The 19404-nt window shown below is 36.5% G+C and overlaps 1 protein-coding gene across 2 annotated transcripts in view; it reads right to left on the minus strand.

Annotated features, from left to right (window-relative positions):
• The window catches only part of LOC124186435 (hemicentin-2-like), a 264379-nt gene that overhangs the window by 168982 nt on the left and 75993 nt on the right, over nucleotides 1-19404 (minus strand). For both annotated transcript variants that reach the window (XM_046578168.1, XM_046578169.1), the window contains exon 2: nucleotides 7122-7219. In XM_046578168.1, the coding sequence (XP_046434124.1) occupies nucleotides 7122-7197 (76 nt within the window). In that variant the 5' untranslated portion in view covers nucleotides 7198-7219. The remainder of the gene's footprint in view (nucleotides 1-7121; nucleotides 7220-19404) is intronic.

Genomic DNA, 19404 nt, shown 5'->3' on the forward strand with positions numbered 1-19404 from the left:
AAAATTCTAAACTTTCAAATTAGGATCCGGAGTGGGCCGATTTTCTCTTCTTGCTTTTTCCGAAAAAACACGTTGAAAAAATTAGAAGCGAAAGTCATTTTACTGTGGATGGTTGCTGAAACATTTTTATACCTCGCATGGGATTTTTGAACATTTTTTCAGATTTTTCGCAACATTTTTTTTTCCTTCTTGATTTTGCCAATAAAAAAAAAAAAAAATTGCAGATGGTAAAGTGTTTCCGAAAAATTGGGAAAAAATTTTCAAAAATCCCACGCGACGCGTAAAAATGTTTCAGCAACCATTCGTAGTAAAATTACTTTCGCTTCGAATTTTTTTAACGTTTTTTGTTTTTTTTTTTTTTTTCTTGCGGAAAAATCTGAGAGGTCAAGGGTAAAACCCAGGTCGAATTGGCGTAGAATGCCCCATATGTATACACGCAACAAACACACACCTTATCCCCGATCCAAGCAACCCGCGAGTCTTGGGTCTAAAAGTCTATGTACGGGCCCCGCGTTGCAATCGTAAAAGTGGACGTCGGGTGGATTTTTTTTTTTTTTTTTTATTTAACCCCTCTTTATCTTTTCTACTCTGCTTCTTCATCTCGCTTCGCTTCTTTTTTTTCACCCCCCCCCTCCCCATCCTCGACCTCCGTTTCGTACGACACACGTGAGTGCCGCTATACTTACAACGTACGATATTTTTTTCACCCTGGCTCCTTCCTGCCCGGATCATTTCAACCCTCCCCCCTCTCACCACCCCCCTTCATCCCTACTTTTTTTTTTTTTTTTCTCATCCAGTCGTAAAGCTTAAACGGGCGAAATCGAACGGAAAATGTCAACGGCAAATATACACTTCCGTTCACGACCACGTATCGTTTCGCGCTTATGTAGTATAACCAGGTATAGATTATTATTTATACATGTAACGCATGTATCGTGCGTAACGGTAGGCGCGAAATCGCGTTCGGAGATTTTTTTTCATGACGATTTTTTCGTTTTTTTTTTTTTCTCCTTGCTTTACTTTGAAACTTTGGTTGACGATTTTTGTTTTATTTATTTTTTTTCGAAATCGTCAGATCTCGTTATTGTTATAGAATTCATACGTGCGATATTATAGTAGGCGTGAAATGTCGCGTCGTGATGTTAATTTTCGTCATTCATGAAATTGAATCGGAAAAATTGAACAACTTTGAAAATTTTGCCCGTGTGTTTCGTTTGATTTTGCACAATCAAGTTGCAGCATCGTTACGGTTTGCGTAGAATTCGGGTTTAAAAAAAAAAACATCGATCTTTCATACTTGATTGAATATTTAACGTGCCAGCTGGAAGTTAAGAAATTGCGGTCGGTATTCGGCGAACGTTGAGGAAAAAAAAACAAAAAAAATTCCTCAACGAATGTGATATAAAAACTGTAATCGGGGAAGATCGACAAGAACAAAAAAAAAAAAAAAAGAACTTTACCAGTCATTGCGATTACTTACAATAATTAATTCGTCAAAATTTCAACAAAACTAAGCTGAAATATATCGTATGGCTAAAAATGGCAGCGGCTTATAAATAACGAGAATAGAATCGAAACCAATGTTTTCACCACGATATTGACAATTTGAAATAAACCATGATCCTTCATTTCAAGAATTATACATCCATCCGTAATTGACTATCGTTATATTTGACTTTCGTTATTCGTAACTGAAAATTTTCTCTATTGTTGTTGTTGTTGTTGTTGTTGTTGTTGTTGTTATTATTATTATTATTATTATATCGTGTATCTACACGGATAGGCGATTTTGTGAAATTGGTAAAACAAAATTTCGGACTTGTATTACCGCTAGCGGTGACCAAACCCACCCTAAAACGGGGCTTCAGAATAATATGTTCGGATATAAAAGGAGAGGATAATAAATTCCGTGTTTCTCGACTCCGCTCTGTGCGACCCTCTCATCTACTTTTGCCCTACGGCGAGTTTCGGGGCTGAGAAGCGTGTTGACCAACAGTTTTCGGAGCAAAACTTTTACCAGCTTTTGTATCTTATACGTATATATACATATACATGTATATATGTATGTACACTGCATATATATGTACATTACATACGGTGACCGTGAGTATATATGCATTAGGGTTGTTCAAAAAAGAAAAAGTTTTACGTTTTAGCTTTTACCCCGTGAAATGTTAGTGTTTGATGCGATGGAGGAGAAAAAATTTAAATTTTTTTTCAACATTGTTACCTTTGTAATAAAATATATACCGAGAACGTGATCGAAAGACGTGTATTTTAAACAAGAAGAGTCGGCATAAAAATCTGAAAAAGATTATGCAATTATTTTTGAACAATGTGTAATTGATTCGTGGGGGTGTGATTGTAAAAATTCGTCAACACCCTAAAACACCGGACACCCTAATAAGTAATAGTAAAAAAAAATCTTCTATAGCGAGGGTCGCACGTAAATCGGCATTCCTCGTACACGGACAACAGACGCTAACGTTTCTACATGCACGAAACTTTCAGCCGGTGCAGCTCTCTCGCAAACGCGAGAAATCGGTTATATTCGCGATTTTTCTACCGTAGGTAAAATATATACGCCTGCCCGATCGATATTTGCACTGAGCCGCGAGATGCGGCGCGGGATAAAAATCGTCGCTGACGTTTCTTTTTTTTTTTTTTTTTTGGTTCTCCTCCGTGTTTTGTTTTGCATAAAAAAAAAAAAAAAAAAAAAAAAAGAGAAGTTGAAACAATATTTCATACCTTATACACCAGGTACTCGGTTTTGCACTCGCGCCTCCGAAATTCGGACAATTTTCCGAAAATCAGGTAAACTCTTCTGTTTTTACCATTTTTCCATTCTCTGCGTATATGTATACCATATATATATATATATATTTTTTTTTTAAATTGTGCACGCGTGTGTAAACTACATATTGTAACAATAACCGTACATAATACGCGTAAATATATATATATATATCGGGACAATCTCTTGGAAGTTGAAAATCAACCGCGCATGCGCCAAATAATTTAATCTCATTGGTCCGCGATGCAGGCGAGCCAACGTACGAAAAATGTGTACGTTTGAATTTTCAAAGAGCCTAAGCATTGAATTCCGATCGTTCCCTGAAGTATCAACTTTCCGACCCGACAACAAATGCTTCCCAAACATTTCCGAGACACCACCTCAATTATTTGAGATTCTAACCTCGAAAATTCGTATTTCGACCACATCGCCGCCGGGAACAAGGTTTGACGGCTGAAAACTCGCGCGTGCGCAGTTTGATTTTCAAGTTTCCAATAGATTGTCCCCGTATGGACATTACACGTGTGGTATTTACAAGCAACCGAGGGTAGCGTGTGGTTGGTACACCTTTTATCCGACGTCCGCGCGTTATTCGACGATTTATTTACGTAACACGTACGTACGCGTGTCGTAAGTATACATACATATATATATATGTATATATATATATATGTATATGTATTTGTGGGAGACTCCGCGGACTAGCCTTCTCCGTCACGTCCGTACGTAGGTATATGGAACATATACGCCCGGGTATACACACGTGGAACACATATGCTCGGCAGCTCATGAACATACGCCGTTTGTTCCTACCGGGGCATGCAATGGCCTCTATATACGTATGTATGTACCAAAAATGAACGGATCCTAACGCGGTTTCGAATTGATTAACCACCCTCTGACCCGTGCGACCCGCAGTCATAAATATTTCCATTTAAAGGCAGTCCGCTGTACCTCAAGCGTATGTATTATACATATACATATATATGCATGCATGCATGCATGTATGTATGTATACACGTTTTAACCGTCCTTGTATAATTTATTAACTTTAAACTTGCATCGGTCACCTGAATAATTCACGATCCTATACCACGTATGTACATATACATATATATATATATATATATATATATATATATGTATATTTATTTATGATCTATGTATGTATTACTTGTCCTAATATATACATGTCGGGGTTACAGGGTTCGAGTGAAAATTTCACCAACCCGTGTCTCAAATTTCTAAGATTCATTTTATCGTCACGCGTCTCTCACGGTCAGTGATTTCGTATGCGGCGCAAGCTTTGAAAGAGAAAAAAAAACAAATAAAGAAAAAGAAAACGAAACGTAGTCGTTTTTCGACGATTACGTGGAACGAAAAATTTTTTGTCCGCACGATTACCTCTAGTTTTTTCGTTTCTTTTTGTTGCTGTTGTTGTTTTTTTTTTTTTTTTTTGACTATTTTTTTATTTTTCCAGCTTATCCTCTGATTCTTGGGACAAGTCACGTTCGCTTCTGTTATATAGGTGGATAGGAGAAAAGAAATTGGTAAGACACAACAGTCGAGAGACCCGTGTTGCAAATTTTTTCTTTCTTTCCCCCCCCCCCCCCCCCCCCGCCCCCTCGGAACACGAGAAATTCGATCTTTTAACTACACTTACATGAGAATGGAGGAAAAAGTCTCATATTCTATGCAGAATGCAAAGACATGTAATATGGGTATTAGAAGAAGATGGGAAAGAAAAATTTGAAAGCTCGAAATTTATTTTTACGACAGCGCCAAGTTTTCCGCAGGGTGACTCGAGCATTTTCGTTTCTACGGCGTGAGATTGTTTCCTTCGCTTTTTTAGTTTTTCTCTTTTATTTTTCATCTTGGCGTGGATAAGAGTTGATATTCGAATCTCACCGCTCAGCTGTATGAATGATTTTGCAAATTTATCCCGCACTTTACTCGTTATAAATATTTCATGCAACTGACGAAAAGTGTCAACTTTTATTTTCTCTTTCGAGATCGAATGATTTTCTGTTCCTTTTTTGATTTTCAATTTATATTCCTTTTCACCGAGGTTGAAACGTAATTGGGGGAAATTTCTTTTCATCTTATCTCGTCAATCTTATCGTCGAAAGTATGATTTTTTTTTTTTTTCACCCCCCACGTGACTTTGCATGATATACGATTTTCAACGTACCGAATTGACTGTGACTTGAAATTTTTTTTATTGTAAATTTTTAACCATCTACTCCTGTTTTCGAATTTTTTTTTTTTTTCTTTAATAATTTCAAGTCTTTAAAAAAATGGTCGAGTGGATAACGATGAGAAACATCCTCTCCTCACTTTTCATTCCCATAATCAGGTTGCTCGTAGTTCTCTCAACGATTATTGCGCCGACATTCCTCATCACACTTTCACTCACAAATCTGTCCGCAGATATTTCGCACGGGTGGAAATAAACACACGATCATCAATATTATCCACCCCCTGTCATTCTTTTCGTCGAATCACGCTACCGCGTTTGTCATTATTATTATTATTGTTGTTGTTGTTGTCGCATACATATTTTTTCTCTTCAATTTTTATTTAATGTTTCGTTTATTTGTATTCTCTCCCCTCCCCTCATCCCCTCGTCGTTTTCTTACCCGCTTTATTTGCAACCCTAAAAAAGTACCCGCCTAGCGCTAAACGATCCGGAAATTAACCGCGCACGCATACGGAAGAAAAAAAAAAAATAAAAATAAAAAAAAAATTTCAGATTTCTGCAGTAATAGGACGGTATATAAATGTGCGCGATGACGTTGAATTGCGTGGCGTTATATTTACCCGCGTCGAGAATAATCGAGGGGTTAGGGAAACGGAGAGAGGGTGCTTTATGCCCCCTGCGTAAAACTGCACATATACATACATATATGCATACACCGTATACAGATATTATACGATTCACGGCAATTCTCTGCGGTCTGCGTATAATGCTCGCGATGCGCGTTGAATGTGCGATTTTTGCCACTAACCTTCCAGAGGTGCGGAAAAGATTTTTTTTTTCACCCGCAACGGAATTCCAACTGAGTGGAGGATTGCAGAGGTTTGCCGGTAAAAATTGTTGTTTTTAAAGAAAATTTTTTTTTTACGTGATTTTCTTTTTCGACGTTGTTCTTGTTGAGGATTCAGAATTTTTTGCCTTTTTTTTTGTTGCATTTACACTTGACTGTTTGATCTATTCGAATAGCATCTGTACGTATAGAAAAAAATCATGTTCGAACCGATAGAAAGATAATTTGGCAAGAAGAAATAAGAAAGAAGTATGGAATTATAGATAGAGAAGAGATTCGCCGTGGGACTTCGATCGGTGATCAGCGAAAAGAAAGAAAACTACAAAACGACCAGAATTTTATTACCAGTGGATAGATTTTCCGACGATTTTGACGTTTGAATTTTTTAACCTTGCAAATTTTTTTTTCTTTCTCTTTGCAAATATTGTTGCCATCGTTAGCGTTTGATGACAATTTGTAGGTTGCATATTTTTTATTACTATACTTTAAGAGCATCGAATCTGTTACAATTGCACGTAGTAACGAGAAACGGAAAAATACGTTGTAGTTTTTTTTTTTTTTTTTTTTTTTTATCATTTGTTTATCGGGGACGTTTTGCGCGAGACGCGCATTGATATTTGTTTTTCGTTCGTCGAGTATATCCTATGTTGTTTCAATCTTGTAGAAGCACATTGTGTCTAATTATATGTGTATACGGTACATATAATAATGTATGTGTAATGTGTATATGTATATATATAAATGTATTTGCGGCCGTATATAAGATTTACAAGACGTCTGCCAGGAGATTGAACGAGGCTTTGACACTTTGGATATTACGAAGGATTACTCGTCTTGTTGGGATAACACGACGGTATCTCGGAAAGACAGTGACAATGAGCGACGAGAGAGGGGTGGAGGGAAATCTCTTATTGTTAAATACGATTCAAGCGAGTTGTATAATAGAAGGTCTTGAGATTAAATGATTTAGATTTCCGGGAGGGGGTGAAGGTGAAGAGAGTTACTTTGTTTACGATTCACAAACGCGTGTGAAACTCGATGCCGTGTCTGTTGTGCCGTAAGGGGAAATAATTGATTTTAGAAAATTGACGTTTGGATCGTTGATGGGGAAAAGGTGGGGGTGGGTGGGGGGGGGGGGGGGGGGGAAGCAGAAATGCACGGAGCGATCCAATTAAAATTGTGGGTGTATTTTTTGACGATCGACGTTTTGATACCGTTTAATTTTGACGGTGATATATATTTTTTTTTTTTTTCTTGTTTCTTTCCCTTCTTTCTTTTACCTTTGTCGAGCGAAGTGGCGAGCAGAATCGTCGGCAGGAATAAAAAGACCATGTACCAGGAGAGACGGTCCTGCATCCTCGGTGCGTTCCGAATCCACCTGAAAAAAAGCAAAACGAAAAACGATAGATCCTTGTCATGCGTTTTCAAGTCTTTTTTTTTTTTTTTTTTTTTTACTATATTTTATTTCGATTTTACGCTTGTTGTTTTTTTTTTTTTTTTTTTCCCTTCACCTGCATTTCACGAGATCAAAGATAAAAGTTTTTCTCCAATTTTGAACAAGTTTTCGTTTTCCGGTTAAAACGCGGTGAAAATTCTGAAAAAAATTGATTACGATTTTGCTACATTGATCGAATATATTAGGTAGTAAAATATTGTCAGCAAAGCTTACGTCATGCGTATAATAAGTTTGTAATACGTATAATTGCGGTGATTCGGGTGAGTGGGGGGGGAAAAATAATACGAGGTAAAAAGTGAGGAGGACAGATATACTTTCAACCCTTCGGGATCGAGTTCGCCGTCTGCTCAACGGAAGAGGGGATTCATCCTTTGTCTCCCTGCTTTGCCTTAATTAAGGAGGCCGCCTAGTCACGCCTCCCACCCTCGAAACCACCCCCACACCCCCATCAACGTAGGCCTGTTTACCACCGCGTCGTTTTCCATACGCGCTCGTTTCGCCTCTCCTTACTACAACGGAATTAGGGTTGAAAATCGTTTAGGGTTTGGTAAATAACGAGCAACTTTTGTTGTCCCAGGCCTAGGAGCATACGGTAGTTTAGCCTTAGTTTTGTTATAACCTTGGCTTGGATGCCTTGTGTCACAGGAAAACGAGGGAACGAGCTTGCGAACAGGCGTGTTATACGACCATGCGACAATGCCCGCCCCCATTCTATAGTCGAATTAATTAACCCTCACCTCCCTTTAAACACTCGTTCATCCCTTTATCTGAGCGCGTGCCGATACTCGTCAACGTCACAAGTTACGCGCGTGTAGCGCAACTTTGGTGAGAAAAAAAAAATAAATAAAAAAAAAATAAAAAAACTTGCAACAAGGAAAGTGAGAGCTAATTTTTAAACGCACAGAATCTACCCTTGTTATTAAATCATATTTAATTTGATTCGATCGGGGTTTTTTTTTTAATTTACAACAAGTACCGGTTAGTCAGTTAGTTGCGATAAATAACAAAACACCCCGAATAAGAAAAGGTTTGTCAAAAGCGTAAATATCGAATTTTATCACGAATATAAATGTATGGTGTCGTAATGAGGGTGGATCGGTATTTCAAAATTAGTAAGAACTTTGTCCGTTATAAAATTTTGTTGACCAGTGTACCGTGACACTGTGCATAACTTCAGTTTTGTGGATAAAAACTGTGTTTTTGGAAAAAACTAAGAAAATCGTATTGCGATAAAACTGTTGTATCTGTAATATTTTAATATTAATTCTATTATGATAAACCTTGTTGCTAACACAACCGGTTTTAAGTTTTCATGTTACATAGAACAAGTAAATTTTCGTTGATTAGTGTAATGTGTTTTTTCAATTGGCTCGTTTTCTCTCTCTTCCTTTCCTACATTTCGAACTACATCTCTTTGTATTAATACAAGCTTTCAATGATATTATAGTTTTCGTAGTGACAGACCACGCTTACACGTAACAGAAAAACACTTTAAATGCAATAATGTGGTTGGAGGTTGAGCCGGGAATAAAGTACGATATGTAACGCAGGAATAAAAGTCAATTATTCCCTTTTTGCATAATAAACTAATATACGACGTGTTCTAGGTTGATCCGATAAAAATTATTTTCCCTTGCCATTTTTCATACAATTCTTCTAACTCTAAATAACACCCTTTAATCATTTCAGGAAATTTTTAAATGTCAGAAACAGACGTTTTTGAAATACTCGGAAAATATTGTCAAAGATTTTTTCATCCATCCTATCGTCTTAGGTAAAATTTGGAACTAGAAACTATTTGTTTTTATAATTGTTTGACTAATTTAAGGAAAAAAAAAATCCCAAATTTCCTCAATTCGGTATCTTTACTCGTAATTATTCATTCGTAGGCATCAAGCGTATGATTATACATGTACAAAAATGTACGATTATCAATAAAAATATAAAGTTGAGAAAATTTGGGATCTCGTTTTATCTCAAATTAGGCAAATAAATACAGTTTCCACTTCCGCATTTCGCATAAAACGATCGTCTTTGATCGAAGAATATCTGACAAATTCTTGAAAAATTTCAAAAATGCCTTTCTTTCGGACCCTTAAATATTTACAAACGATCAACGGTTGGAAAAAAAAAAATTCTTCAAATACTTGAGGAGTGCTTACTTAGAGTTAGAAAAATGGGGTTAAAAAATTATGCACAAAACCGAAATACGTGAGGGAAAATCATTTCTCTAGTTGGGTTGGAATACCTCACCCGTATATGTGAGGCCCAAGCGTGTGTGTATGTACAATATTCAATACACTCGCGTCGTTTCGCGGAGACGCCTTTTGAACTTTGCGTCAAATTTGCCAATCAACTCGTTAGAAGAGGAACGGCGAAGGGGATATTTTGTATGCCATTTGTATGTGTACATTCGCCAAATTGCCACACCCCCTTTATCTCTACGTCACATATATATTTCACTCGTTTCGTTATTGGACTGTTTTATTTACACGTTTTTCAGTGAAACGTATCATTTTTTTTTTCCTTTATTTTTTTCTTTCGCACCCTCTCTCTTTTGCCTCTATAATACATTTTACGTATACGTATATAATATGTATTGGAAAAAGTTTGTTACACCTATGATGCGTATATGTGTGTGTGTGTGTGTGAAAAAGTTTAATCTTATTTTCTCACTAACTAGGCGATCTTTTTGCATTATACATAAATATATATATATATATATATATATTGTTGTTATTATTATTATTAGGTACGTGTATAATATTTTATTTCAATACAGGGGTTGTTGCTCTGTATACGAGAGATCCTCGAAGTAATTCTCAAGTATAAATTATGCTGGTAACACGAGATCTTGGTATTCCATTACGCGTTCCGACACTCCAAACTCACTTTGATCATTGATGTTGAAATTTTTCTTTTCATCAGTTACATATATATATATATATATATATATGTATATACGTAGGTATATAGAAAGTTTTTAATTAAAAACTACGCTACCGTACCTTGAAAATACGTTATTTACATACGTGCGTTGCGATACCTGCATTGCCGAGTTTTTGTCAATAACGAATTTTCATTTGGCTCTGTAATTTCTCATTTCCTTTTTCCCTTCACCACTCACAACTCCTCCGTTTTATTTCCTTCGTTTTTTCACTTCGCTCTCGCCGTTCGTCTTGCTCGTCATTTGATATTTTTATTCATTCATTTAATTTTATTTTCCCCAGATTCCTTGCACCCCGTGACATTTTCCTTCTTCGAGTTGTGTTACGTAACGCGTATATATATATATATATATATATATATGTGTGTGCGCGCGTGTGTGTGTGTGTGTACGTGTACGCGGAAACCAAAGGGAAAACAACCCCAGCAACACGCTAATTTCTCTTTCTCATTTCTTTTCTGTCAACCCAATTACCACTAACGAGCTTACCGGGAACTCGTTCTTATTTTCATTTTCATTTTTTACGCTGGATATTTCTTTTTTTATTTGTGCATGGTTTGTTGTTGTTGTTGTTGTTGTTTTTTTTCGTTTCGTTTTCGTTCCTTTTCTTTTTCTTAAATTCCTACCCCGCTGCCTTGTAATTACTATTACCGTTGTTCCTGACTTCGTATATATATATACGTAAATTTTTTATTTTTTTTTTTTGTTTTTACTCGAATTGTTTCGTTATTCACTAATTACTTGCCTTTCCCCCTGCCCCTCAGAGCTTGGTGTACATTTGACGTAGTGTAAGTACATCCAGATTGGGGTAGAACGGGATGAGTATGATATTACTTGATAATATAGCTTTACTCGCGGCGGAGAGAACGAGAAAACCGGAACGAGAGTCTTAGGATTAATTTTCAATTTTCCGCTGAAATATACATACATATTTATTACACATATATATCGTTTGGGATAAGAAGAGAAGTTACGAAAAGACAGAAAGAAAAAAAAAAAAAAAAGAAAACACTCTCGATTGTAAAAGTATTTGTACAAAAAGAAATTAATCAGCTATTCACAGACATGTACGTAGGTGAGTTTATTTATTTATATGTATATTTGTCATGCGGAGAACGTGCGAGGCGAGGATATTTCGCGATTATTCTGTGACTCGATACTACGCGTTATGTATGTATATATATATATGTAGAAAAAATGAACGAACGAATAGCGGTTGGAAAGGAAGATAAATGAAACAAGGGAAAAGGGGAAAAGAAAAATAAAGATGAGGCGGGTAGAGACGAGCAGCCCTCTTCAAAAGTAGAGTGGGTTGAGGCAAAAAGCACGAATAGCAGGAGAGGGAGAGAAGCTCTCGCGGTAGTAATCTTATCCCAACTTTAATTCCAGTCAGGATTGCGTCTAATTATCCTAATTCTTGGAACGACGACTAAAATGAGGACTCCTCCCACCTTCCATGTACATACATACATACATACGTATATACATATATATATATATATGTATATCGTGTATATACGTACAGTATATATGCGGAGATGAGAACGAGACCGAAGCAGATTTCCCTCGCCTTGACTTTACCCCAAATAAAATGAAATGAAATAAAGAAAAAGTGGGAAGAGAGAATCAGCCTTCTGCGCAGAGAGAGAGAGAGAAGTAAAAAAGTTTGCTTATACGTAACGGAGGATTCTCTAATATCTGCGAAATTCGAGGTATATATATATGTATATATATATATGTACATATACACAATATATGTATACAAATCTCGCGGACTGCCTTAAGCATCGTGTTAAATTTATACCCATCTGTCGAGTGAAATTTCGAGCCTTAACCCACAGCTGATGTAAATGCATACGTATGTAATAATCTTATTTATACACTCTTTGCGCGCAGTAAATCGTTGAGTGATGATATTTGGCAAACGGTGGGATTTTATTGCGTTGAATAAACTTTAACGAGATAAGAATAATTTTTATCCCAGCGGTGTGCAAGGTGTGCATGTAACATTTGAATATGAATATACGACTTGGCTAAAATTTTATTTACTAAATTTCAAACGTTTGGGAAATTTTTGGCAAGAAGTTGAACAAAAAAGAAAAAGTAAAAGAAAAAAAAACGGAAAGGAAACGTGCCGCTTTGCCATTTTCCTGTAAATTACTCGACGAGTAGTAAATCCTTTTTTTTTTTTTTGACGAGGTGAATTCTTCTTTTTTCATATATATATATATATTTTTTCATTCATATATATATTTGACATATATATATTTGAACGAATGCCGGATGTACATACCGTCATATTGCACCCTTCGTTCGAGTGAAATATTTGCACACACATTTCGTTTTATTTTATAAAACTTCTGTACGATAACCGGTAAATATTTAAACTGTTACATTCGTGCACCTGCAGCGCGACTGTGACGATAGTTTTAAAACGAAACGGAACCGTTTGACTGATTTGAGTTGAACCCTTTTCACCGTTTCCTTTTTTTTGTCCGATTTATTTATTGTTTTTTTATTTTATTTATTTATTTTTTTTTTTTTTTTTATTTGTTTTTCTTCTCTTTTCATCCCGCACCGCGGGTCGATATTTTCGTTCGCTATTCTCTGTCGCGTTTATTCCGAGCCCCGATTCTGTCCATAAACTATACCGTATACTGTATCTATGCGTGTGTTTTCGGTGCGAAATTTTGTACCGTCCAATCAGATGGTGGATATAAAGTATAGTGTGTATAGTCCATGGTATGGACGACGAAAAAGAGAAACATCGAATTACGTGGATGGAAAAAAGTGTGGTTGAAAAACAGAGTACACACGTATGTGTGTGTGTGTGTGTGTGTGTGTGTATATATATATATTAGGGTGAGCCAAAAAAACTGACCCATCGAATCTATGGTCGGTGAAGGATTTGTTTGCTGAGAAGAAAATTCTATAGATTTTTAGATAGGTTAGTTTTTCTGACTATATATCGTATACCAGGTATACATGGATTGAAATTCGGTGTATTCGTTCGACGAGAAGTGTACAAATTTGGAACAAGGTTTTATTTCTTCCTCTTGTTTGTTTGTTTGTTTCAATATGAATAATTTTTTTAAAAAAATCACAACCGTGTTGTGATTTTTCTTTTCTTTTTTCAATTCGCCATACAGTCTGTCGGATTAGTATTGAATCGAGTTGTACGTATAATACGCGCGACGAATCGAAGAGAAAAAATGAAGAAGGAAAGCAAAAGTTACGAGCAGGTGGGAACGAACGCGTGTACGAGATTCGATTGAAAGATCGAACGAGCTTTCAATGCCATGCTTGTTTAATCTTATCGCCGAGTGTCGGACGGAACAGGCAGAGACAGTGATGTTGGACGGTTGAGGGCCGGACAATTGGCGTGTATGGCATAGTCGTAACTTGGAACTAGGCTATTCCGATTGTCTCGCTGCGGTCGAATCGTAAGAGGTCATCTCGAAGTGATGACCGGAGCTATATTAATGCTGCGTGGCGTTTTTATCGCGTTCGTATCGTGTGGGGTGGAAAAATGCGAAGGACCAAAATGTCGACGGAACGAAATCCCGAAAGTGAAATTTACAGACGGTCAAAGGAACGTGGATTGACCGTGAATACGAAATTACGTATAAGAATTTTTTCGAATTTAAATTTATTCAATTAACGAACAAACTTTACGCTTATTTTGTAAGATACGACGAAAATGGCGCGGCTTATTTTATTTTTTTTCACCGTCTTTGTATTATGGGACACTTCACAAAGAAACTACCAAGCCTAATCGATGGAGTCGGGAATTTGAGTCATATATATATAGATTTTTTTTTTTCCAAAAAGGTTTTGAGTTTGGAAATATACTCCTAAAGGGATTTTTTAATAAACCGCCTTCGCTTGGACAGAATCACTCGGTCGGTTTGAAAATAAAACTGTAAATAAAAAAAAAAAAAAAAAAAAAAAATAAAAGAAACTTTTCCGCTATTAAGACTGCGTACCGAAATTTACAAAATAATCGATTAACCTTTCCGGAACATATCCAATCATTTTAACCGACATCTTTTTCTTCCAAAACAGTAAATTTTCAAAAATTTCACCTTTTCCAGATTTTTATTCTTCATATTTATGTCTTATCTTTATAAATACTTCTATACTACACTGTCACAATTCTAAGATAGTCCAAGTATACCCCTGAATTGTTTCAGCTAGATTGGAATCGTACATTTGAAACGGTAACACAAAAAAAAATGTGACAGGTTTATTTAGATCCGGAGCGTTCATCGTCATCGAAAAATATAAATTTATTCTCGATAGGTTAATCGATCAAAACTTACCGATTCAATTATCATTTCGCGTTCGATTAATTATCTTTATCGACTGGATTAATAGATGAGTCGATTGTTTTTTGCTTAGTGACCATCGCTAGCCTAGAAGGGTTTCCTGTAGCAAGAAATTCTGTTCCATACGCATACCAATTAGTAGGTACGTGACGTATGAAAGATTTTGGAAAAGATAATTCTGCCGCTGAATTTTTCTTCGCCTAATACAGCCGTCTACAAGCATATTATATAATCCAGGTTCTTATAGTCTGGAGTCCGTAACTATGTATCAGACATTATAACTATCCAAGCGAGTAAAAACTGAGGAGAAGAAAAACTCTACTCGGTTATTAGCTTTTTTTTTCTGAAACTGCTCAAGATAATCTCGCGCAGTCGTTCAGACCTGTCGTTGTTCATCTATTACACATAATACATATCATTTGCAGTTTTGCAAAGTTGAAGAATAATTTCAGGGATGCGGGAGATGAAAAATAATGAAAATAAACTCGAACGAATTGAAAAGATTATGCAAGAAAGGAGCGCCAAGGGGCAAGAAAAAAAATTAAATCAGGTTGACGTCTTATTATTAAAATCGATCGCATATTTTTCAACTTTTTAAACCCGGACAGTCAAAGCTAAGTTTAAAAAATCAAAAAATCCTAAAACGTGGTCGTAAATAAAATCTACCATGTACATTTTTGTTATAGTTTTTGATTTTGTAATGTTTTCAAATAAAATCTCCACATCTTTCTATTTCCTTTGCTCTATTTTTCTCTCTCTCTCTCTCTCTCTCTCGCTCTCTCTTTCTCTCTCGTTTATTCGTATGCTCTAATTCTCGAGAATTGTTTCACACGGTTCACGATGTATGCATAACGTACGTATATACATATATATATATACACATATATATATATGTATATGTACGTATACGTTTTACAAGCAACCGAACCGCAGGGAATTTTCCGGCGTTTCAATTCTGCAATCGTATAATACACGCACGTGCACACATACATATGTATATGTAGGTACGTATTTCGTTAGCCGGCGTAATTTTCGTTCTATTTTTATTTTTATTTTTTTTACTTTTCTTCTCAATCTTTTTATTCAATATTTTTTTTTTTTTTCTTCCCCCCCCCCCCCCCCTGCCTTACCAACCGACCGCGCGACTACGATAAATATTCAGATTTATCTAGCGTTCATTTTACCACGGACAATACATACGTCTAACCGCAGGTGCGGGATACATCGTATATATTACATACCTACGTTATGGATTCACATTGTACGAATCCTTGATTTCGACGGTGAAATTGTTATTTTTTTTTTTTTTTCTAATATCACGTATGCATATATCACGGCGTACGAGAGCGTTGAATAAATGCAGACTCGGTAATTACATGTGCGATGAAGAAGAGAAAAAAAAAAAAACAATGAATCGGTTACCGCGAAATCGAGTGCGGTATAATAATGCAAATTGATATTACATACAAATGAGAATGAAATGATTATTCACGTTGTATTGTGTGAAATAATATAGAAATTATAACATCGCGAGAGAAAGAAGAGGCGGAAGAAATTAATTGGGAACAATTTTTTTTTTTTATTTTTTTTTTTCTTCTCGTCTCATTTATCGCTTGAAAATATTACACGAAATATGTTTTCATACGCATATGTATACATATATATGTATATGTACAACGTGCATGTATAAATTTTATGCCAGAATATTGCGGCGTCTCAATTAACTCAAGTTTCCGGTGCATATAATTAGCTCGAGGGAAAGAAACGGAGACAAAGAGAAAAAAAAAAAAAAAAAAAATATGGGGATGAATTGAGATTTTTAACTTTGAACTTGAAAGTTTTTTTTTTTATAACGACAAGCCTTCGCGGGCTCCGACTTTTTTCCTCGTTCTCGACTGTACGCTAATTATATAACGCGATAAAAAAGCGGAGGAATTATACATACATATATTATGTATTATATTATGTATATGTACAGGGTGTCACAATTTAAAAGATTCGTTACGTTTTCGGTTGACATAATGGTTCAATTGGAAAATGTGTGATACAAAGGTTGTACGGTTCAGGGTGGAACACGTGAAGAATTTTTATTCAAGCGGTCCAGCATCGTAATTGGAAAGCAAAATCAGTTTGCGAGGTTTACTCTACTTTTTTTAGTCAAACAAGGCTTTAACGTCAATTTATCGTTGCAAGAAAATCTAGCAACAGTGATCGTAATGAGAAAGAATAGCAATGGCAACGGCTATAAAACTAATTTTCATTTTCTACCTAGAACCACATTTTGTCGATTGCGGTAAATAATGAAAATAGTTGCAGACCGAGAGGTAATGGGAATTAAAAATTTCTCTCAGTGAACCATTGAATCGTCTGAAAACGTAACGCGTATTTCAAATCGGGACACCCTGTATAATTCAGATTTTTTATGTTTTTCACGCAAAAAAAGGGGGGTGGATGGCAACGGCGCGTCGTCTTGGAGAAAACTTGTCATTGCTGTCCGCAACTTTTTCACCGTTTCGCGTATGCTCGTGAGGTACATTATGCACGGTATCGAGGTACAGTTGAAGGAGTATACCCTTCCTGTTAATAACTCGCATCCCTGCTCCTCGTAGAATTTTAATGCATCAATTTCACGGCTAAATTTCCACGAGGGGGTGAAAGATGCGGCCGGCGCCTCTACGTCGTGTATTACAATCTCTTGTACTACGATATTCTGAACTACGCTCGAGTTTCGCGTGCATCCCGTACCTACTACACAGGTGAAATAAATTAACAATGTCCGCTAGCTGCGGGAGTTGTTGGTAAATTACCCTAATTAACCGATACGCTATATGTATCACACGATGTTTGCGCATGCGCAAGAGTTTTTATTCCCGCTAGACGAACGCGTTGTACGTATTACGTTAGGCGTCTGATTCTTTCTAACTTTTTTATTTCTTTGTGGTTTTTTTTTTTTCACACGTATAATTCATACAGACAAGGTAAATTATCGTCCCTTTCCATCGATCCTTTTTTGTACATTGTACACGGCACGACGATATCGTCAACTTTCGAACAGCTTTATTGGGTAGAAATTTTGATATCACTGGAATTTCGATGCACTTGTTTCTGTGGACATTGATTATGAAAATTATCCAATTTTTAGGCCGTATTGTTTACGAACTGCACACATTGATTAGGGAATTTATCTTGATACGACTTGGAATTTTTTTTTTTGTAAGCAAGTCTGATCTTTCCAAACGCGAAGTTCGTTTCGAGGCAGACTTTCAGGGGTAACCGAGAAATATGTTTGTTTTTTTCTACATTGTTATCGATCCGTACATGCCAAAGATTAAAAAATTGATTTTCATTAGTGTATTTTTGCAACAAAAAGTCGACACGCCGAAGTTTATCCCGAAGTTTTCAAAGCGGGATGAAAATGGGATCATATTCGTATCGATTCATCGTTAATTATGATCCCATATTAAATCCTGCACTCTGGAAATTTGTCTTTTGTCACAAATTTTTCGAGTGTCGGTTTAAAAAAAGGACACAGTAAAACAAAAAGAGAAAAGAAAACGAACCCAACCTGCTGCATATTCGCACGGGAAAAGAAATATCTGACGATAGCGGGCTGAATAGTATAATAACAACAATAAGAATCAGGGCTCGTTAAAATGTGTGGCATTGTAAAAGCTTTTCGCTTCCCCTATTTCCTTTAAAGACGCGTTGAATATCGGTACGGTTTTTCGTTACTTCTACCTAGCCGTTGCTCTAGATGTGCGATGCAGCGATGAGTACAGAAAGGGACTTGCAGGGGGACGTGCTTTCAGGTAGCCGTGCTTTTTTCGACGGGGAATGTCGATACGTTTGAAGCCAGTTTCTCACCGTTAAAGTGAGTGGAGGAGGACTGAGAGACGGCGCTGTCGGGTGCCGGTTTTTTACTTTGACGTCGCGTCGGATTTTCTCTGCACAGGCACACTCTTTAACGAGTACGTACCCCATTAGTCGAATACTTCTATCTGGCGCAAGAAGCCCCTCCACCGGTATACGCGATACGATCTATGTGGGAGCTTGGCAGCTTGCAGTGTGCATTTACGTGCGGCATTGAACGTCTTTGTTATATGGATAAGCTTGCAACGAGAGTTGTTTGCGAAAGTCGACGCTCAACGACGCCGCGTGGGCAACCGAAGCTACGTTTTAAATACGTGGCAATATCGAGTCAAGCTACTTGTTTTGAATTTGTTATTGTTGTGCAGGGAGAAGCTACGTTTTCAATACATCGTAGCTTTACAAAGTTGATAGCTACAATTTAAGTATATAAACTACATTAAATGATACATTTTTGTATAGCACTACAAAATGAAGCTACATTTTGAATACCTGGCAGTACCGAATCAAACTACTTGTTCTGAATCTGTTATAGTTGTACAAAGCGAAGCTACGTTTTGAATATTTCGTAGCTGTACAAAGTTAATAGCAACAATTTAATTATATGGTTGTATGAAATGAAGCTACGTTTTGAATACGTGGATGTATGGAGTAAAGCTACATTTTGAAGATGTGGTTGTGCAAATTAAAGCTACGTTCTGAATGTACTATAGCTTTACGGAAGAAAATTACGTATTGAATACGCAAAAACGAAGCTACATTCTTAATATGTAGCTGAACAAAGTAATCCTACATTTCAGTTACGTGGGCTGTGTAAAATGAAGCCAAATTTTGTACATACGGTTGTGAAAAAATGTAGCCACCACGATTGGAATATGTAGCAATATGAAATGAAGCTATGTTTCAAATATGTCACAGCTGTACAAAGTTAAGCTACAATCCAAGTGTATGGTTTTACAAAGTGA

This window comes from Neodiprion fabricii, chromosome 7 (assembly GCF_021155785.1).
Source record: "Neodiprion fabricii isolate iyNeoFabr1 chromosome 7, iyNeoFabr1.1, whole genome shotgun sequence".
Taxonomy (NCBI): Eukaryota; Metazoa; Arthropoda; class Insecta; order Hymenoptera; family Diprionidae; genus Neodiprion; species Neodiprion fabricii.